At 42.0% G+C, this 19,458-nt stretch overlaps 1 protein-coding gene across 1 annotated transcript; it reads right to left on the bottom strand.

Annotated features, from left to right (window-relative positions):
* Positions 1–2,568: 2,568 nt before the first annotated feature.
* TTC34 (tetratricopeptide repeat domain 34) lies at positions 2,569–18,914 on the bottom strand. Its single transcript, XM_074609536.1, has 7 exons — positions 17,383–18,914; positions 16,025–16,250; positions 14,593–14,785; positions 9,725–9,891; positions 8,633–8,900; positions 8,166–8,380; positions 2,569–3,154 (listed from the first exon to the last, which is right to left on the bottom strand). The coding sequence occupies exons 1-7, from the start codon at positions 18,912–18,914 to the stop codon at positions 2,636–2,638; spliced, it is 3,120 nt and encodes a 1,039-aa protein (XP_074465637.1). The 3' UTR covers positions 2,569–2,635.
* Between the last annotated feature and the right edge of the window lie 544 nt (positions 18,915–19,458).

The raw sequence follows: 19,458 nt of genomic DNA on the forward strand, positions 1-19,458 counted from the left end.
CCTGGTTTTACATAAAGGAGAGACTTGGGGCTTTAAGAATATCTCAGTTCGCTAGAAATTACGCAGTAAAATTCAGAAAGTTGGCAGTGCTGCTCTCAGTAGAGAGGCTACTAATCCAGTAGGCTATGCAGACTGTCTTCTCCTCTTTCTGATTTAAACTCTGATCCTTTCTTTGTACAGTTTTTGTACTGCTATTATTCCTGTCTGTCAGCATGGATAAGTGGGAGGAGAACCAGATTCATGGTCTCTCTGTAATGAAGTTATTTCACTTGAGTGCAGCTGAGCATCTGTGTGTCTGTTCTTTGCATGTCTAGATTTCCATGCTTAAATAACATCTCCAGCAATATTAATTGTGGCAAAGGAGACTATAAATTGTCTCAATTGTCTGTACAATGCGAGTATAGACGTAGGCATCTCAGATTAGATATTAGGAAAGTTTCTTTACCGAGAGGGTGGTCAAACACCAGAAGATGCTTCCTAGAGGCGGTTAATCCCCCGAGCCTGTCAGTGTTTAAGAGGGAATTGGACAATGCCCTTAATAATATGCTTTAACTTTTGGTCAGCCCTGAAGTGGTCAGGCAATTGGACTAAACGATCATTGTAGGTCCCTTCCAACCAAATCTACCTGTTTCTAAAACCCACAGAAGGATCTAACTGCTACACAGAGAAACTATCAACTGACACTGAACCAAACTGCAACTAAAAGAGGTGGTACTAACAGAATAGAAACATGACACTATAAAAAGATTTATTATTCGAGTCAATCAAAAACCCAAAACAAAAATCAAGGCGGGGGGGGGGGATTAAAAAAAATCCATAGCCCTAAACAACTGCTCAGAAATTTCAGCATGAGACACAGAGAAATTCCTATGTGTTGATTACTATTTGAAGAAAAATTAGCAAAGTTATTTCTTTCAGCTTGCAAATGTAGCCAAAAGTTGTTTAAGGGTATAATTTCATGCTTGGAAAGAAACTATCCTATAGCATCTTGATGCCAATTAGGAGCAAAAAGAACTCATCAGTGTCACTAGGATTAAAATCAGAGTAACTTTTCTTGAATTTGAAAGGAGAGAAGCCTACTCTTACCTGTGCTCTTAGGGAAGAAAAAAAGGAGCATGCAGAGAAGAAAAGGAGATGTAAGAGTAGAGATGGTATCACTGCCTGTTGGGTTGATTGCACGGCTGTTGAATGAAGCTTCACTCCGGAATGTTGTCTTTCAGGAAACAATGTAACAAAACAGAAAATGTTCCATTTCCCTTTCATCGTACTCAAAGCAGGAGAGCAGTTCTCAGTATTTATTTAATCTTTGTTTTCAATAGTAGTTTCTATTTTTCTCCACGGTTGTATTATCACAGTCCAAAAACATTGAGACAAATTCAGCTGGAGCAGTCAAAACAAATATACAAGTCTGTTGGGTTTGGGCCTCACCTCATTGTTTGATATTTTGCAGAGCATAGGCGTACTGCCTCCAAATTAAGCTACAGACTCCCACTGCACAGATGAAATGCCCAACCATGCAGAAATTGGGTATATTGGCGCTATCGCTGTGCTGCCCCCTAAGTAAAGCTGTCCTTACAGGTGGTGACAGCAGGCAAAGCCCTTCAGAGCACGTGTGATGTCGATTCCCATGCTGTCCAGCAGGGATGGCAAAGAACAAGTGAGAATCACTGCAGAGCAATCACATTACCACCTTGGCTGTTGCCTTCAACCCCGACCTCCTACTTTTACATTGATCACTTCTTGATTAGTTCCTGCTCCGGTGCTGTCTTCTGTGCACAAATATCCAGGAGTGTGAACGATGACATTTGGCGGGCTCTCGTAGACACCCCTGCTGAGAGATTGTCTCCATTATCGGCACTGGCAAACTGAGACACCGGGGTCTGGAAGTCCAAGGTGAAGTCTGGAGTATAGCTGCCTGTGCGTCCCAGATAACAGGGTATTAGTCACTCGATCGGACGTTTCATCTCTGTTGAGTCTCATCCTTCATATTATCTATGTTCCCTGGGACAGAAAGAGTTTACTTGGCGTTTGTACTGCTCCTACTCCCCCATATTGGTGCTGATCACTGCAAATCCACTAGACACTGCCAAGGGCAGTCCCTTCCATTCCGGAGTGGGTCATCTGAGCAGTGTAACACATATGGTCCTTCGCAAATATAAAACACGTTACAAATGTTACTTTTGAGTGATCCTTTCGAACTGGCCCATAAAAATAAGGCTACTTAATTGAACGGTATGTGTTAAAGCTAATCAAATAAATAGCAAGGAAATACATGATTATTATTCATAAACTGCAAGCTATTAGAATGTTTTCCTGCACTATGATTGGAACCGATGTGTTAGAATTAGTTCAGTTCAGGCAGACAAAACACTTGCTTCACGAGGAATTACATACATGCACAATAATTTCAAATAATACTGAATAGTCCAATTTGCCTTTTTCCCATAGCTGTCTTGACCAGTTTTGTTTCACTACCTGAAACTTTCTGTTCCTAATCTTGCTGTACCATGTTCAGTGCTATGTCCGTTGCATCTTTATCATGAGCATCTCATTTTTCCCTTATTCTTTCAGTCTCACAAACAATCTAGAAAGCAATCAGACACTGGAAAGTCCCAAACCAGATAAATAAAAAACATCAATGTATGCTACAGCTTGATGCCTCTCGCTTAAGTCTTGTTTTCAGCTTTTTAAGTTCAGTATTTTTATCAATTTTAAGACCATAGTCTGTGATTTTCCAGGCCTCTTCATAATGCTGCACTTCAAAATTATATTGTGCAATCTTATGAAATGTTTTGGTTAAAATTTCAACGCCAGGGCCATTCGTGATGCAGCACAATGCCATAGATTCGTCTAACTGCAGTGCCTCAATATACTCCTTAACTGCTGCTTCTTCCTCAGCCATTGACAACAGCAGGTGTCCTTTCGAGCAGTGGTCCTCCACCCGTGTTTGAAGGCTGCTATGGCCATGCTTCTGGATCACTTTCTCCATATCTTTTAAAGCTTTATCATATTTTTTCAGGTGTGTAAGGCAAGCAGCCCTCTTTCTGAGATACTTTGGATTATCTTTGCTTGTCAAGACAGCCAGGGTGTAATAACCGAGAGCCTTCTCATAGCGATATTCTTTAATCAGCACCTTTCCTTCTTGGGCTGCTACCTGTGGACAGAAAATTACTTAATATTAGTTATTAGAAGTGAAAAAAGAGAGTAAAATATCTAGTCTGGACTGGCCACAGGTGGACACAGACACTAAGAAATTTTGCATACTTTTTCAAATGTTGAAATTACATCTAGTTAGAGAACATATAGTTGGCATATTTTTTGCATGCAAATGTAAAAATCTTGGATCAATGGAGACTTGCTGTTATCACAAGAGTTTCTGAACCACTCTTTGTTTCTGCATGTTTTGTTAAAACTTTCTCAGAACGTTTCTTCTGAAGTTGTTTACGTGCCTTAGGAATGATACGTGAACTGAAAACTGAACGGACCAAACTCTAAAAGTAGACGGTGTTCCCTTCATGAAACCAAATTTCTGCCACGGTCTTCTCTAATGGGTGACTAGACGGAAATTGCATCTTCTGGTCAATAGTTAGCCCTATGTACTGCCCCACAAATATTTGCATGTGCTAATAATGAAAGTTGATCTCTACTGAAGTTTACCCAAGCTATAGGAAAAAAAGGCCAACTGATGGCTTTGATGCTCATTAATCTCAAGTGTAAGTGAACTATCTGCCCTTATCTGAAGGGAAAAACAACAAGAAAATAGAGAAAGCAGAAAGAGCCACATAATTTTTAGGTTCATAAAGGTCAATAAAGAAAACTCCATTAGAACTATTTGCTTCAAATGGATTTCTCATTATATCCCTTTATTGGTAATAAACAAAGCTTTTAACATGCTGCAGCAGAGTGAATGTTTAAGTTATAAACAAGGCTGTCCCCAGCAGCGTAGGTCTTACAGACGGCTGAGCCAAACAAGCTGAGACTTCAAGCACAGGATAAATGTTTTTATCAGTCTCATTCCATGGGATATCACACGTTGCCTTTGGATGCTTGTGGCTCCCCAGAATTCGGTTAGTCCAGCCACCGTCTCCATAGCCACGCTTGACAGCTCAGGTCTTGAGTCTCTTTGTGTGCCTCGTCTTTTTATTTTGGTTGACTTAGATTAGAATTGATTGCTGCTTAAGAGAACTAAGGAAAACAGGTTCTGGATGAAACGGATCGATATTGCAGGTCAGGTGTGAGCACCTCATCTGAGACCAGTGGCATGAAATCATTTAGCCATTCTTTACAGTTTATGAAGAATTCTACCCCAGGTATCTTGCTATAAAGGAATGTAAAATCCTTTATGTAGTCATATTTATTAGAGAGACTCTCAGCTTGCACACATAGTAATAGAGATAGGACCTCTCCCCAAATAGTGTCAATCACTGGCTTTAATAGTTCTGGCCATAAATTGTAAGGCAGTGTGTTCAAAGACATCTCAGATGTCTGTCTCTGTATACATTTAAAGAGTAGCAGATTTAGTTTGTCCTTTCAAGTACTTTTAAGGCAACTAGTCAATGCAAGTGTTTTCTCAGTGGCAGGATTTTAACAGGGGATCAAGGTGGAATTGCATCTGCATGTGAGGAGCATCCTGACGAGTTTTTTTTTTTTTTTCCTAAAAATTCTGAAGTTCTAGCTCACATTGTTCTAAAGAGCACAGTGCAGTTCCTCAAAATACCTTGCGTTTGTATAGTTAAATTGTAATTTTCAGCCTTGAAAGTGCATTTGTTGTCTCAGTGGCAGGAGAAAATTATAATTTTTGGTGTTCTCTTGCATGACTAATCTAATGCTGAACCTGCTAGTGCGCTAACCAGGATCTTTTTTTCATTTTACTGTACCATGTACAATATTACCACTTATTAATGGAGTCACTGCTCTGACTTCTTTGCATTTCACTGACAGTCCCCAAAAGTAAGCAAGCCACAAGATTGTGGATTTCCTGCCATACTTGGAGGGAAAAGGCACATTTGAGAATAAATGATTCTTTCTCAGCCTCTTTGCAGGTGACTTTGGAAAGCCAAGAGCAGGCTATGTAGTCCATTCACCGATGAACCGTACTCCATCTTCAGACTCATCACTACAGATTGATTATAGCTTCCAGACTGAAATAATTCTGGTGCCATCTGGAAAGGGCTTGGCAGGCCATAAGTGACTGGTGATTGGATTCCTTCATGGATTAGGTCTTTGAGTCCCTTTCTACCATCTTGTTACCTCACTGTGTGATAAGGGACCAAAAATACATGTATTTTTGTTGCACTTTTTGTTCCGGTCCCTGGTGACTAATTTTATGTTGAAATTGCCCAAGGTTCAGTTCCTTAGAAAGGAAATGAATGAGGAGTTTAATGGATGTGGAATTATGGCCAGGGGTTTGTCTCTGAGCAGTAAATACCAGAAGATAGACCGAGAAGCGTTTGGAAGAGGGCTGGATGTTTTCAGAACAGTTTGGAGCAAGTCTTTCCTTCTTTACCTGCAGACCTTATTTGGGGTCCACATACCATGAAGGCATGTGGAAAGGCAGCTTCTAGCTTGGGCTGATGGTATAATTCCGACACAGACATTATAACTTTTGAGAGCCTTTCCGTAGGAGTCAGCTCTGGATGTCCTATGGCATGTCAACAGCCAACGGAAAGCACAGCTCCGAGGATCTGGGCAGGGAGTGACCAGTCATGCATTTAACCTTTGACATAGGAAACTGAGGGGTTGAAGCTGCACTAGCGTCAAGCAAACTCCCTTCCTCTGACCTTTTGCAGTTTAATAAATTTTTCAGATTCCTATTCCCATGTGGCTCTCCCAGTTGTTTACAAATTTCTTAGCATGGGACCCCTTAGACTATAAATAATGGAAGAATTTTATTGCTTTGTTTTTCATGAAAAAAATCAGTACATCAAGGAGCTCTCCTTCCTCCACCCTTTCCTATTCAGCTTATGTAGAATTATTTTTAGCTTTTCAGACCAGACTCCAGGGTAATTATGACACATTTCTATAATGCCTGTAATCTCCAAACACTCTAAAACAACGTGGCAGTAGTACTTTTGTTGCGGAGACCGCTGAGACTGAGGGCTGAACGTAAACGACTGAACTCTTCTTTGCTTCAGTCTCCTTACTGCTGAAATGGAGGCAGCAGGAAGAACGCCCTCCCCTAGAGTGTAGTTAGGAGCCATGGCAGAGTAAGGCCATCATCGGGGTTTTGGGCACTAATTCTGTCTGTCAGCTGTTTTGCTTTTACTGAGAAATTCCTTTCATACACAAACTGGAATAACCTTGCAGGCAAAAGGAAGTGCTACTGGAAAATCCTTCAAGACACCGGACAGGTGAATTAACCAATTCCTTTCCCCCCACAAAGTACATACTTATCCCCTTGTCACAAAATACATATTCAAAAAATATGTTGTGATTCCGGGCTAATCAGTAATAAAAGTAAGCCCACCCAGTAAATCTTTGAACATTAGAGAATACGAAAAGACTCTCAAGGTGCTTGAGTCCAAATGTTTATCCAGTTGAACAAAAGCACAAAATTAAAGATTAAAAAAAAAAAAAAAGAAATTATTTTACTTCCAACACTGGTATTGAGTTCCAGTCTTGAAATCAGTCCAGCCCACCCCTATTCTCTCAAGTGGCAGAGAAATCTTTCATGATAAAAAAGCCACAAGTAAGGATTTTTTTTTCCAGACCCTGTTCCACAGCTGCAAAAAAAAAAAGACAGAAATAAAGTGTCTCTCCCATTTTAAAGGTTTCACTAATCTGTGGCACCAGTGAGTTCCTAATACATCAGTGGAGTTTAAGCTGTACAAAAATTAGCTTGGATTTTCTTTCTTCTCTTTTTCTTTTCCTTATTGCCAGCACAAGAAGACCCCTCCTGTAATTTCTCGGAAAGCAGCATGGGTGAACTTAACCGTGAGACTTCCGTATGGAACGAGTGATGCAGCAGCAAGGGAAATTCAGCTCTAAAATGTATCTTCATTTATAGACACCTCCTCAGGGCCTCCATAGACGCATTCTTGATTGTACCTTTACAACTTTATATAGTGAAAGATTGCAAGTTGGCTCTAAAATCCTCCAGCTCTTTCCCATAAGACTGAACTTCTTACATTATTCAGAAGAGACGGGCTCTTTTCTCTGTAATGGGGGATGTCTAGGGACCGGTAAATTAATACTTGTTTACTTATATGCTCCTGCTGTTTTGCTAAAATACATACAAAGTACTCCTCTCAAGATGCATTAAGTACATCAGCATGTTGTTTGTTTTATAACCTGGGAGAAGGCACAACAATATAGCTTCTCACCAGGGTGCACACAATCTACAAATTGAATAAAAGGAAGCAAACTGATTCTCAGAGCACGGAGCTTCTGGGTAATCAGAATTGCAGATGCTTGAGTGAATGTTAAAACTCACCATCAATCTGACCTTGTCCTGCCTTATTATTGGAGATGCTTTCTCCGAGCTGGATGTACTTTGGGGGAGAAACTTGAAAAAAATACTGAAAAACACATATTTGGGTGGACTAGAGCAATGTGGCATTTTTGTGTCAAACAGTTTTAGCTAAGAAAACCAATACCAACTGAAAGGCTAGTAATTTTATAAAAATGTGAATATATTTAAAATTCTAAATGTTACACAAAAGAGCAAAAAGGATTGAAGCATGTAATGTGACTGAATCAGAACCTTGAGTTTAATTTCATCAAGAAAATGAACAAAACATGAATTCCCCTTCCCCAGAAGCCCACTATGAGCACCACGTAACTCATACCGAGTACAGTACTACCAATGGTCTTGTTAAATCTCTAGCTGCTGTCCCTCACATCTCCTGCATTTTAGTGTTCGGATTAAACAGGTCTCATGCTAGGGAGACCAACAAGAAATTCCCCCAAGGGGTAAGAAGTGGTAATGATGAATTATTAGAGACTGAAGCAAGGTCACTGCAATGAAAGAAGTTTGGATTCGGCTCCCTGTTCTGGCTGAAGTGAAGGCTGGAGGAAGAAGCCAATTTGTTTCTTGTTCATCTGATAAACGGTCTTCCCACGCCCTTCTGTTCAAGACAAGGCAGGGAAAATTTCTGCAGCCTAATACTGCTTCCTATTTCTTTCCCCACTGAATACACAGGTGTGGCATCAAAAAAAGATTGTACCTGAGCGAGATGCTGCTGTTGCTTGGCGTCTACGAAGTTCAGGAGAAACCCCAACTCCTTTTCATCTTTCTTAGCCAGGATGCTGAATGAGTGAGCTGCCACTGGCACATTCCTCCTCTTCAACTGCAGCACAGCTAGTCTTGCACTAGCGAAGTCATCAGCAAAAGAATGGCCAAATTCTTCATGAAGGTGCTCGAGGGCCTCTTCATACCTTCCTGTTGGTTAACACCAGTACAAGCTATATAACCCATTCCATGTGGAGAAAGAGATCAAGAAAACTTACTAAAGCAGGACTTAGGTCGCCTGTCTGCATCTAAAGGTATTAAGTACTTCATACTCTTTCCCAAAACATTTGTAAACTTCTCTTGAAAAGTACCATACAACAATACACTTGCCATTTAACATTCGCTTTAATTTACTGCTCATTCACTTAGTCTGATCAGCTATGTAAAAGAACAGGAACTTACCATTTACAATCAAAACATCTGCGTAGAAGATGTGACATTGTGTGTCCTTGCAAATTTTAATTAGGGCTTTTGCAATCACAAGAAGATCCCCACAGGTTTCTTCTTTTGACAGGTCTTTAGTAGCAACTAGCTCAGTTAATGCAGTCCTGCCGTGCTGAAGAAGCCATTGAGTAATCAGCCCTCGGGCTTCATGCTTTAAAGACAGGATTGCTGGGATCACTACTCCTGCCTCCACCTTCAGTGCCGAGATCAAATCTTGCACTGCCTCCTATGTAAAAATGAGACCAAAAAATGAAATGGTAGCAATAACTATGCATTGATAATGTGTTCTTTCAGGTGCTTTCAGTTGTCTGCTGTCCCACTGCAAGGTCAGCTGCAAGCTTTTGGAAGCTCTTCGCTCTTCCCTGTCCTTGTGCTGCATCTTTTCCATTTGTAAAGCTGATAGAAGAGCATAAAGACAGGTCTGAATGGCTATTTGCAAAGTGTTTTGGACTGCTCAGATTATCACTGAAAAAAAAAAAAATTCTTACAGCAACAAGAAAGAGATGCTGTGAATGATTAAGTGCAAGCAGGATTTGGCTCAGCCAGGACAAACCATCACAAATCTGCACACCCAACTGGAGATGCACCATTTCAAATTCACTGCAGGATTGCTGCGGTGTGCGGGTAAGTCTGAGGCTATTGACCGTATTAGAAGCAGATAAACCAGGCAAACATCTGCCATGATTTCCAGCCAATGATACACTGCAATCGCCAAAGTCCACTATAACACTCATTGCACACGTGAGCTTTTCACAAGAGAGAGGGACACACTAAACCTCGAAACTGTTCTTTCTTTTTCCTCTTGTTGTTGCTACATTTCATCTAACACAACATCATGTCATGAAAATATGAGATCAAGTATAGGGGAGAGTTTGCAGCATTGCAAACCAACGCATGGTAGTGACAGTAAAATCGATGATTAAGGTTTAGTCTTCCTCTCTCTTGACTTGGGAAAACAAATCAGTAACATCAAGTGGACTACTTTTACACCTAGCCAAAACAAAAGCCTTCACCAACCAGATCACCAGAAAATCAATACAGTGATAATACCTTCTGCTGCTTCAGAGCAAGGTAAATGAATCCTCGTCCACTCAGAGCCTGCACGTTCCTAGGGTCCTCCTTTAGGATGGCATTATAGTCAAAAATAGCAGTTTTCTTCTGACCGAGGCGCCCATAGCATCGAGCCCTGATGAGAAGGCAATCTTCAGCATAACCACCTGGAGGGGAGAAACGCAGCCATGCTTAATCGAAAGGTCTCACGCCTACTGGTGTAACACAGGGTGCAGTAAATGCCAGTGTGTGCAGACCACTAAGCCCCAGCGAAGGGCTTCAAAGCAGCTAAGTGAAAATGGTGAGGTAAACCTACATGTTGTGTTACGGTGACTGCAGGAATGACAAGTGAGTACCACTTTCTTCAGGGCTGTGGCAAGGGTGGAATGAGAGGGGCGTGGAAGCAAATGTGCTATGATGAGAAACTGCAATCCACAGATGTCACTGGGAGAAGAATAAGGAGAGTGCTGGAGAGGCTACCCAAGGATACCAATACGAAGCTATAGCAAAATTCCACTTTGCCTGAGGATACCTGATGAAGTACAATGAGAGTACTTAAGTGGTAATTTCCTTTACTTTTGTTGCCAGTGGAATTCCTGTTGCATACTATCAGTTCTGAGTTGAAAGGTAAAAAAAAGAATCTATGTCAGGTTGGTTTCCACAGCACAGTATTGATTCAGTTAAGTGTCCTGCTGAGGCTAGCAGAATTCTGTCAAAGAATGATTTTTTTACCGGTGGAGTCTTGAAAGCGCTTTCTGGTGTGTATTATAAAGATAAGGATACTCTGATGTTCTGGGTCTTGTGGTGTACATGTCAATGTCATTCTGCAGGGAAATGGTGAGTTGTGGTACAGTGGTGCTGCTTGGGACTGGAGTTCAGTGTTTAGCTTTGCTTCAAAATTCCCATCAAACCTCAGAAAAAACACACAATTTCTTCGTATGTCATCATCTGACTTGGGAAACACATCTTTCGTGGCTGGTTGGGATGTCAATGTGTTTGACACAAGCCACAGACGCGTAGGCACGCAGAGACAAAGCAGTTTGGGTGTTATGCTAGCCTAATACCAATGTATCCCCCAGAAGCTTTCCCACACAGCCAGCAGGCCCACGCACCAATGTGAGCGTGAAGCTGGTCTTTCTCCTAAGGCTAGCCATGTTTCTCACTTATGGATGGCTGACAGCAGAAACCAGTGTATCTTTGTACTTGCTCTATGGGCCACCAAGGAACAGGCAAACCTGGACCAATAAAAAAGTCTGGGCTGCAGTATGTGCAAAAAACCTTTTCAGAGCGTATATTTTGCTACTAAGGTGAATGTTTCAAAAAAGAAAGATTCTGCATGTTATGAAAGAACCAGTTCTGGAAATAGCGAAAGAGATGTATATATATTTATATTTACAGAAAGAAAAAAATAATTCTAACAGTGATTTACAGAAACAAAGAAAACTTTGATGACAGCACTTGCGCGGCTGCAGTTTAATTTATAACGGTAACTGTCCTACCGCGACTCAACTCTGACTTTCCAGACAGGAAGAGGAACTACAGTGTGCCAGGCACACCAAAAACACAGGCCCCACTTCAAAGAGTCTTCGGTCTAGTTAAACATGCCAAAAGCACATTGTAATAAAAAATTGAATGGTTGGAAAAGGTAACAGAATTAAAATCATAAAATCACATTGCTCCTCTGGCTCAAACGCGTCCTGGTTTCTAATAAAAACAGATACACATGTCGATCAACACTGTCTCTCTTCAAATATCCATGACTGCTTTTCTGATTGCTTCAAGGTCTCAGCAAGAGTGGGTCTCCACAGGAACAGCCAAAAGAAGCAAAAAGAGTGGCCTGCAATTAAGTACTCAACCTTCCCATGCAGGCATATTTTTTTCCTACCTTCTCTGGGATACCTAGACTCAGCCAGCTGACCGTATAGAGAAATTCCGTGTTTGCCAGTTGTCATGAAACTACTTCTATCTATTTTTAAAGATGTCTGGAAAGCTTTGCCCTTTGTTATTCTGCCCTAAGGTCTTCCACGCATTTTCAAAGGGAGCTCTAAAAGACAGCATTGTGGTGCTGCCCTGGAAAGCAGCAAAAGGAAGAGGAGGCAACTGTAAAAGGGAATGTCTTCATATCTCCACATCTATCCCTCCACCATGCCTTTCTCCGTAGACATCATTAATGTGCAAAGAATGGAGGCAACCTACCAATGACAAGACCGTCATCTCAGGATCTGAGCTGGATTAGGATCCAATTCATTAGAAGGAATCCTTGGAGATTTTAGTACGCTGGAATAGGAGCAGCACAAATGAGAGAAGAAAGCTCTAAGGGGAAGATACGTGAGGACGGAGGCACGAGGCCATTTGGCTGTTTTAATAAAGTGCAGTCAGAAGGTACGCATTGTTTTGCATAAAACAGTAATCCAGATGGGACTGACCAATTTACTGCCACACTTAATATACACTGGGATTTGTGATACTAAGATTCTTTTTTCTCTGCTTTCAAATAAGTGCTGCCCAAATAAACAAATACAGTTGACAATGAAAATCATGGTCCATTCATTCACTGGTTGCAGAGAATATATCTTTCTGCCCCTTCCTTTCAAGGCAATTTTTATAAAAATCTTAATTTGCCCACGTTTGCCATCAATAACTGTGCCATCCCAGTACTGGATGATAAATCACCAGTGCCACTGTAAATATTTTTTCATAGGGAGGTCAGCAAATGCAGTGTCTTGCAGCTGCCTGCAGAGGTGAGCCAGCAGGCAGGCTTCTAGCAATTCTTTTACAATAATGAGGCTTTTTCTCCCTCCTGATATGCTCCAAAACTTCTGTACCAAAGGTTTTTATTGCTCTGGAGCTCTATCAATTGGATCCCATAAAGACAGTATCTATTTCTTAACAAGCATCTGTTCTAGCAGGTGGGGAGTTGATAAGCTGGAGTGCATGGGCTGTGAAATGGAACCATCTCAAAGCAATGAACAGGTGGGTTTTTTTCCATTTTCATACACCAGTCTGTCTTCTTCTCAATGCTGCTGTCCTAACATTTTCTCAGAGTGAAAGGCAGATTGCCATAAGAGCATGGTTTTACTTGGAACATTCCAGAAGCATTTCCATGTTAGCCTGATCTCTCTCCTTAGGAAAACCTAGGATAATGATGCATGTAAGTGGGTGCATTCAGTCTTTTGCACTGGAACTAGACATTCATTGGTGTGTTGGAACAAGAAGGCAGGTTGTTCGCTGCGATGACTGTATTTACAGCATGTTCATTTTGATGAAACAGGAGGTACTAAATCAGTTTTATTGGTAGGGTACTAATTGATGTAACAAACTGAGGCTGAAGCAGGGGAGCCTTCTACTTCTACACTGCTTGTCTAAAATGGCTGAAGCTAGCTCTGTTTCAGTAGCTTTTCTAAATTACCAACTAGCATCTCCTCTAAAAGATACACAAAATAAATAGGATGGAGGCTTCTTTCTTCCGAAAGGGGGATTTCATTCGTCTAGATGATTTTGTGAAGTGTCCCTTCATTCACACTCTTTCAAAGACTAACTGCTCACAGGGACCAAATTTCCCTCTCATTTATCACAAGTTTGGCTTTGATCTCTTTAAGAAACAATTATATTGTATTTTCAAAGAAGATCTCATCTCTTTCTAGATCAAGTTTAATTCTCTGGGGAAACATTCCCAAAAATATAGTCATCCAACCTAGCAGTTGGACAACAGGATCAAAAAGCCCTGACTTCTCTGGATGTTACCAGGCTTATGGCTTACCTCAGTCACCTGTGTGCGGAGTTACTTACTGAAAAATCAAGTTTTATAGAAGGAAAAATAAGCCTGTAAGATATCCTTGAGACTTTTCTCTGTATTTTGAGCATATATCTGTTGCTGTGATAAAACAGCCTCCCTATATTAAGTACAGAAGAATCCCCTTGCCGTTCTGCTTTTCCTTTACTAGTGGAAGAACAGCATTGCACTGCTTGTCCTAAAAGGGTCTTGAACCACAGTAAAGGAGGAAAGCATGGAACATATAAAAGGAAAATAATCTAATGGATCTGAGAAGATAGCACTGCTAACATTAAAACATGTAGTTTGTTCAACAGCACAGCTGTGCTTGTGAGAAAATCTGTGACTATATGTATGAAAAAAATTATGGTTACAGATCAATTTGTCCAGACCAATTACTCAGAAGCAACCTACAACAACTCAAGAGTTCATTGCAGTCTGATGTTTGGTAACAGGTCTACAAAAGACTGTAAAGGGTAGAGAAGACATACATTGTGTTTCCTGTACACTCTACACATTACGTTTCTGGAGCAGGAAATACAAGAAAATGATTAGAATGGAAATTTCAAAGCACCAGCTGGAAATAGATGGATTCAGGATGTTAAAGATCTTTTCCAAGTTATGAAGGACTTGTGGGTTCTCTGTGTTGATATGACCCGGTAAGGGTGGTTTATGCCTGAACTTAACTTTTAGCATGCAAACAATGCAATTTAAAATAATCTTCAGATGTGCTCCAGGAGGATTTCATGTGCTAAACAACAGAGCAAAATCACACTCTGGGTCTTCTGGACAAGTGAAGAAAAAGTCTGCTGTCCCTATAGAACTGAACTGAACCCGTACAACCCATTTCAAGTTCACAAGCTACTTATGGGACAGTAAGAACTGCAGTCACTGTTTAATTGCACTACTTCATGGTCCAAGATGAGTTGCTACTTCAGCAAATTTTACCCCACTCTTACTTGCTTTCGTAAGTCTACTGTTTCAATCTTCTCCAGTTGGGGAAATGACAGATGAGAACTGGTCGGACATGCTTGCCTACCCACTGATCTGATTTCCCATAGAAGTCAATCTCCTATCAGTATCTTGATAACCCTACCTGAAGCGATGATGGCAAAGGAAAGGTAGGCAATGGCCTCTTTGATGTCAGCATCCTCCTGTTTGTCCTTCAAGATGGTCAGCGCTCTGAAATGGCAGTGAGTTTGCATCAACTTCCTGTCTTCATCTTTGAAGATGTCCATGATTGGCAGGAGGCAGGAGGTATCTCCAATTTTGATCACTTTCTTTAGCAGCTTAACAATGGGAGAGAAAAAGGCAGAAGAGAAAGATTGGTATGAAAAGATAAATGAAGTTATGCTAAAGCTGGAAATATTACTGTCTCGTGAGACAAGTATGCTCTTACCCAGTGCTTGACATATGGTATCTTTGCCTCCATTCACTATTCCTTTCTCTATTTTTATTATAGATACAGGTGTCTGGGCGCTGACAGGCAGGTGGGACAAAAACATTTTGAAATTTTCAGTGACACGTATGTTCCGTCTAGAACTTGTAGCGGAAGCTGCAGATAGGAATCCAACTTCCAAGGGCAATATATGAACTCTCATAAATTCATGTTATTCATTAATAGCCTTCCCAAAGGCAGCAAATTATACAAAATTTTTATTTTTCATAGGGAGTAGTGAAGTGGTGACAATAAAACCCTTCTCTTTACAGCTAGTAGAATTTGCATGGGATCTAAAAAAATGCAATAGTTCCCTCTGATGGTAGAACCTGGTAATTCAGCTTTGTAAGCCTTGGTAGGAGAATCAACATGTTGGAATCTCTTTCACGGTTTCAAGCACAAGTCATTAGCCACTAAAGAAAGAAAACTACAGACTGATATTTAAGCTTCTGGTTTTGTTTCTTTTCCCACCCTCCCCTACAAGCTTCATTAGGATAATCAGTTAGGTAGTAGTTCTGCCTACTTTTCTCTAGGGGAAAATTACCAATCCCATCAATATTGTCACCAGGGGCAGGATGCTCAGGCAAGCTCTGCCTAGTTAAAGTCTCTGATGAAAAGTGCCATTAAATAGCATGTGATGAATGGGCTGTATGTAGCTGGGAGTCTTTGTGTGGCCTGTGCTACAGGCAGAAAGTCCTACTTATGAGCCCTGTATTTACCAGTTTACCACGATTCCTGAGAAATACCTTGAAGCACAGGTTGGGGTAGACGCAGACCCACTGGAAAACCCATCACAGGTTGTGCGATGGGGTGGGTTCCAACTTTGCACCATGTGTTCAAGTGGCCTCAGTGCAGCTTGTGCCCAGAGCCTTAAAGTTGTCATGTAACACTGAGGAGCACGACCAAGCAGAGCACTGTTCTGGGAAACTGAAAGCCCTTGGAACACCCTCTGGCAAGCCTATGTCTCTAAAGCAGTCCCTCTTAAGTTCTACCACACATCTCCTGTATTAGCCAAAAGGGCTGTTGACCCTCTTCACCGTTCCATCACTGATCATTCTCTCATTCTCTCTGCTAGCCAGGTGCTCCTTACCTGGTTGCCATCATACATGAAACCTTTCTTCAGTTGCAGAAGTGCGAGTCTAGCCAGGATAGGAGACCTTTGTGGATTTCTGGAGAGTGCTAGTAAGAGGAGCTTGTGAGCTTCTTCTGCACAGCCCATCTGGTACAGGGCATCAGCACAAAGGATCTGTGATGCTTCATCAGAAGCATCCAGCTCCACCAAGAGAGAAGCCAGCTGGTAAACCCCAGGGGCATCTCTGTAGGAAAAAAAAAAAAAAAGGGAAAGACCACCTTCAAGGAAAAAATGCTAATGAGAATAACAGAGCCTCTTTGTCTCACCTGGAAGCTAAGAAGCAGGTTATCGGTCCGATATCAAAATGGATGATACATTTTACCATATCCAGCAGCACAGATATCTCTGCCACTTAATTCCATAATCATAATCCCTCTTTATAAAAACATGTTCTTAAGCAGTTGCGGCTCTAAAGAAAGGTTAAAAAAATCATGATTCATATCTGTGGTTGCAGCTGATACCACAACAGGAAAAGGAAAAAGTAACAGTGATAGTGAAAAAACCTAAATAAAAGATCACCATTTCTAATGAAAAGCTGCGTGTTAAAATTTGCATGGACTGGAAAGAACTGTGTTTCTAGGTAGCTTCTTGTTCCAGAAGCAGTGACCTGTGTCTAAGCGGGCCTGTGTTTGTGTCCTGATCTGCCAGTGCAACACTGAATGAGTTCGCACATTTTTCTGTCCATTTGTTATCTCACTGGAGTGCAGGCCCCAAGTACTGAGTGTGAAATGAGCATCACACAATGGAAGAAAAAGACCATAATACTACTAAAATTATTAAGAGACTAAATAAATGTGGGTGTCAGCTGTAACTACCTGAGATGAACTTTCACATGCTATTTCCCACTTCAAATTTTCAATTTTTCCCCTGAAATATTAGTATTTCACATGCAGAAAAAACTGAGAAAGTAACATAAAAATCCCACTTTGGAGAAAATGGAAGACTTTTCCTGGGGTGGTATCAGACAAAACTTTGAAAATGAAACATTGAAACTTTTACGTTTAAATAGCAGCCTTTTTTGTGTTGGAAGAAATAAATACCTAATAAAGATACTACTTTGATGAGCAATCTCTGTCATATTCCTTCTAGCATTTTGCTTGCTCCTAGCTTAGACCAGTATTTTGCTCGAACAGCCACACCTATGGAATTTAATTTCAACCTGTTATGTTTATTCGGAACATTAAACAGGTCTATATCCTTTTCTCAGTTATCTGAACCAAGTACCCTCTCTACTCCTCAAGCCACTCTCTTTCTGTTAGGAATCTGCATAGCCCTGTTTCTTTTTCTGCCCACAGGCTGAACTGCCTCCTAGGTACCTCTTCTTCTGGAGCATCTTCTGTCCTTCTTCTTGGAGAACCTTTAGCAGCAGTCCCCTTTGGTTCCACGGCACATAGGACTTGATTGTGAAGATGGTTTCTTCCATCTTTAACTGGCAAGCTGTGATATAATCCAGGGCTGTCAAGTAATGGCTGCCACCAGAAATCCGGATAAGTCCGCGCCCACATAAGGCTTTAATACAGCTGTTAGGATGTGGGGAATCATGCTCAATCACCTTTTGAAAGTCTTGCAGGGCTTGCTGATGGTCATGAACATGAAGGGAGCAAAATCCTCGCAATGCTAAGAGAGTATTGCAGTAAGTTTTCTGCTCTTCTGCCAAGAGGTGGTCACAGATATCCAGGGCAGTTCTGATGTGTCCATGCAGGAGATGGCAGTCTGCTAGCCGAACACGGAGCTCACGTTTGGACCCTGGGGAGATCTGAAGGAGGAACTGGACTGTCTGGATGACAGAAGGGAGCAGCTCAGTACCATGATTGCTTCTGAGTTCAGTCCGAGTACGCACAGCCTCCCTGTATGCTGCAAACTTCACCTCCAGGACAGCTCTAGCCTGTTCTTCTATCCTCTCAGCATCACGTGGTGAGAAAAGCTCTTCAAAGTGTTTCATTGCCTGGGCAGGGGTTGCTGCAAAGGCTTCTCCTAAATCCTGCATCATTTCCTGCATCCGTCCACCCAAGAAGAAATATGCAGCAGCCCGTTCCAAGAGCAGACCCAAAGCTTTCTCATCTTTGAGATTATTATCAGCTGAGAAGCCCTTGAGGGCCTTGCTACAAACTGCCACACACTCCTCATATTTGCTTTTTTTAAAGAGGTAAGCTGCCTGCACCCTGCAAACGCAGACATCATCCGGTGCTACTGCAGACAGGAAGTCATAGCAGTTGCCCAGCCACTGGTCCAAGGAACTGTGGTCTGGACTTTCTTTCTGATACGTTGAGAGATAATTAGAGAAGGCCTGGATGACCTGTGGCAGGTGTTCCTTTTGCTTAGTACACACATAGGCCACTGCTTCAGCCCGATCCATCACAAAGGCCTGGATATAGTCTGCAACTCCCTTCCTAAGTTGTGTTCCTGACAGCACCCGTGCCAATGCCCTCAGCAGCAGCAGTTCCACTGAATACTTTGGGTTAGCCTTGAGCAGGGTATTGCATTTACTCACCACCTCCTCCGAGCATCCTCGCCTGAGCAGGGTCTCCAGTTTATATAGCAAGGATACCACGTTGTCGGGACTTAAAGTGGAGAGAAAGATGGCAGCTATTCCCACACTGAGGGAGACAATGGCCAAGTTCTTGCTCTGGATCTTGGGAATCTGACTCTTGCCTTTGCACCACATTTCCAGGGTAGCTATCACTTTTTCCCAGAGCCCTTTGTCTAAGGAGTTCACACTCTCTACCGCTGTCGGGGCGCTGCAGCTGAAGGCGGCTGTGTAGAAAGCAGTGGCTATTGGTAACTCCTGTTGGGCAAGATGGTGGTCCCCCTCTTTGCAGAGCAGTGCAGCAAGCTCCTGAGGTGACATTTTATGCACTTATATCTTCACCAAGCAGCATCACACAGGTAATGTGGTTTCTGCCTGTAAAACAGAAGATCAGCAACATGAGGGGCTGTGGAGCACAGGTTTTTTTGGCTCGGGGGGCAGCTTTCCAACTGACAGCCACAAGCAAGCCTAGGTCCTGCGAAAAGCCATCGTTTTGTCACTGACAGGCTTACCAGGGAGCAAAGCCACCAGAAAAAGCACTACAGAGGTTCTTAGTCCACAGCCACTTAATATTGGCCAGAAAGCAGCCACACAACCTTGCCAGTGTTCCCTGCCCCACTGATGTGGGGCTCGGGGGCCTATCAGGCTTTGTCCTCCCTGGCTGAAGTGTCAGTTTGATAAGTTTTTAATCATCAGACAGTATGTCAGTACTGGTGGTGGACACGGAGGGGACAGAATAGCACCTTGACACTTTGCCCACCACTTGCCTTTCCTCCTTTGCATTGAAGAGGCAGGAAAGGTAGGAGAAAAGGTGCACCTTCTCCCTGTTTCCACCTCAGGAGTCAGTGGGAAAGATGGGGTTCAG

Source organism: Larus michahellis, chromosome 16, assembly GCF_964199755.1.
Source record: "Larus michahellis chromosome 16, bLarMic1.1, whole genome shotgun sequence".
Classification (NCBI taxonomy): domain Eukaryota; kingdom Metazoa; phylum Chordata; class Aves; order Charadriiformes; family Laridae; genus Larus; species Larus michahellis.

Coding starts and splice junctions, on each gene's coding strand:
- TTC34 (XM_074609536.1), bottom strand. CDS start 18,914: ATGTCACCTCAGGAGCTTGCTGCACTGCTCTGCAAAGAGGGGGACCAC. Junction 16,251..17,382: donor AAGATGCTCCAGAAGAAGAG/GTACCTAGGAGG, acceptor TTTTTCCTACAG/AGATGCCCCTGGGGTTTACC. Junction 3,155..8,165: donor AACAGCAGCATCTCGCTCAG/GTACAATCTTTT, acceptor TTCTGTCCACAG/GTAGCAGCCCAAGAAGGAAA.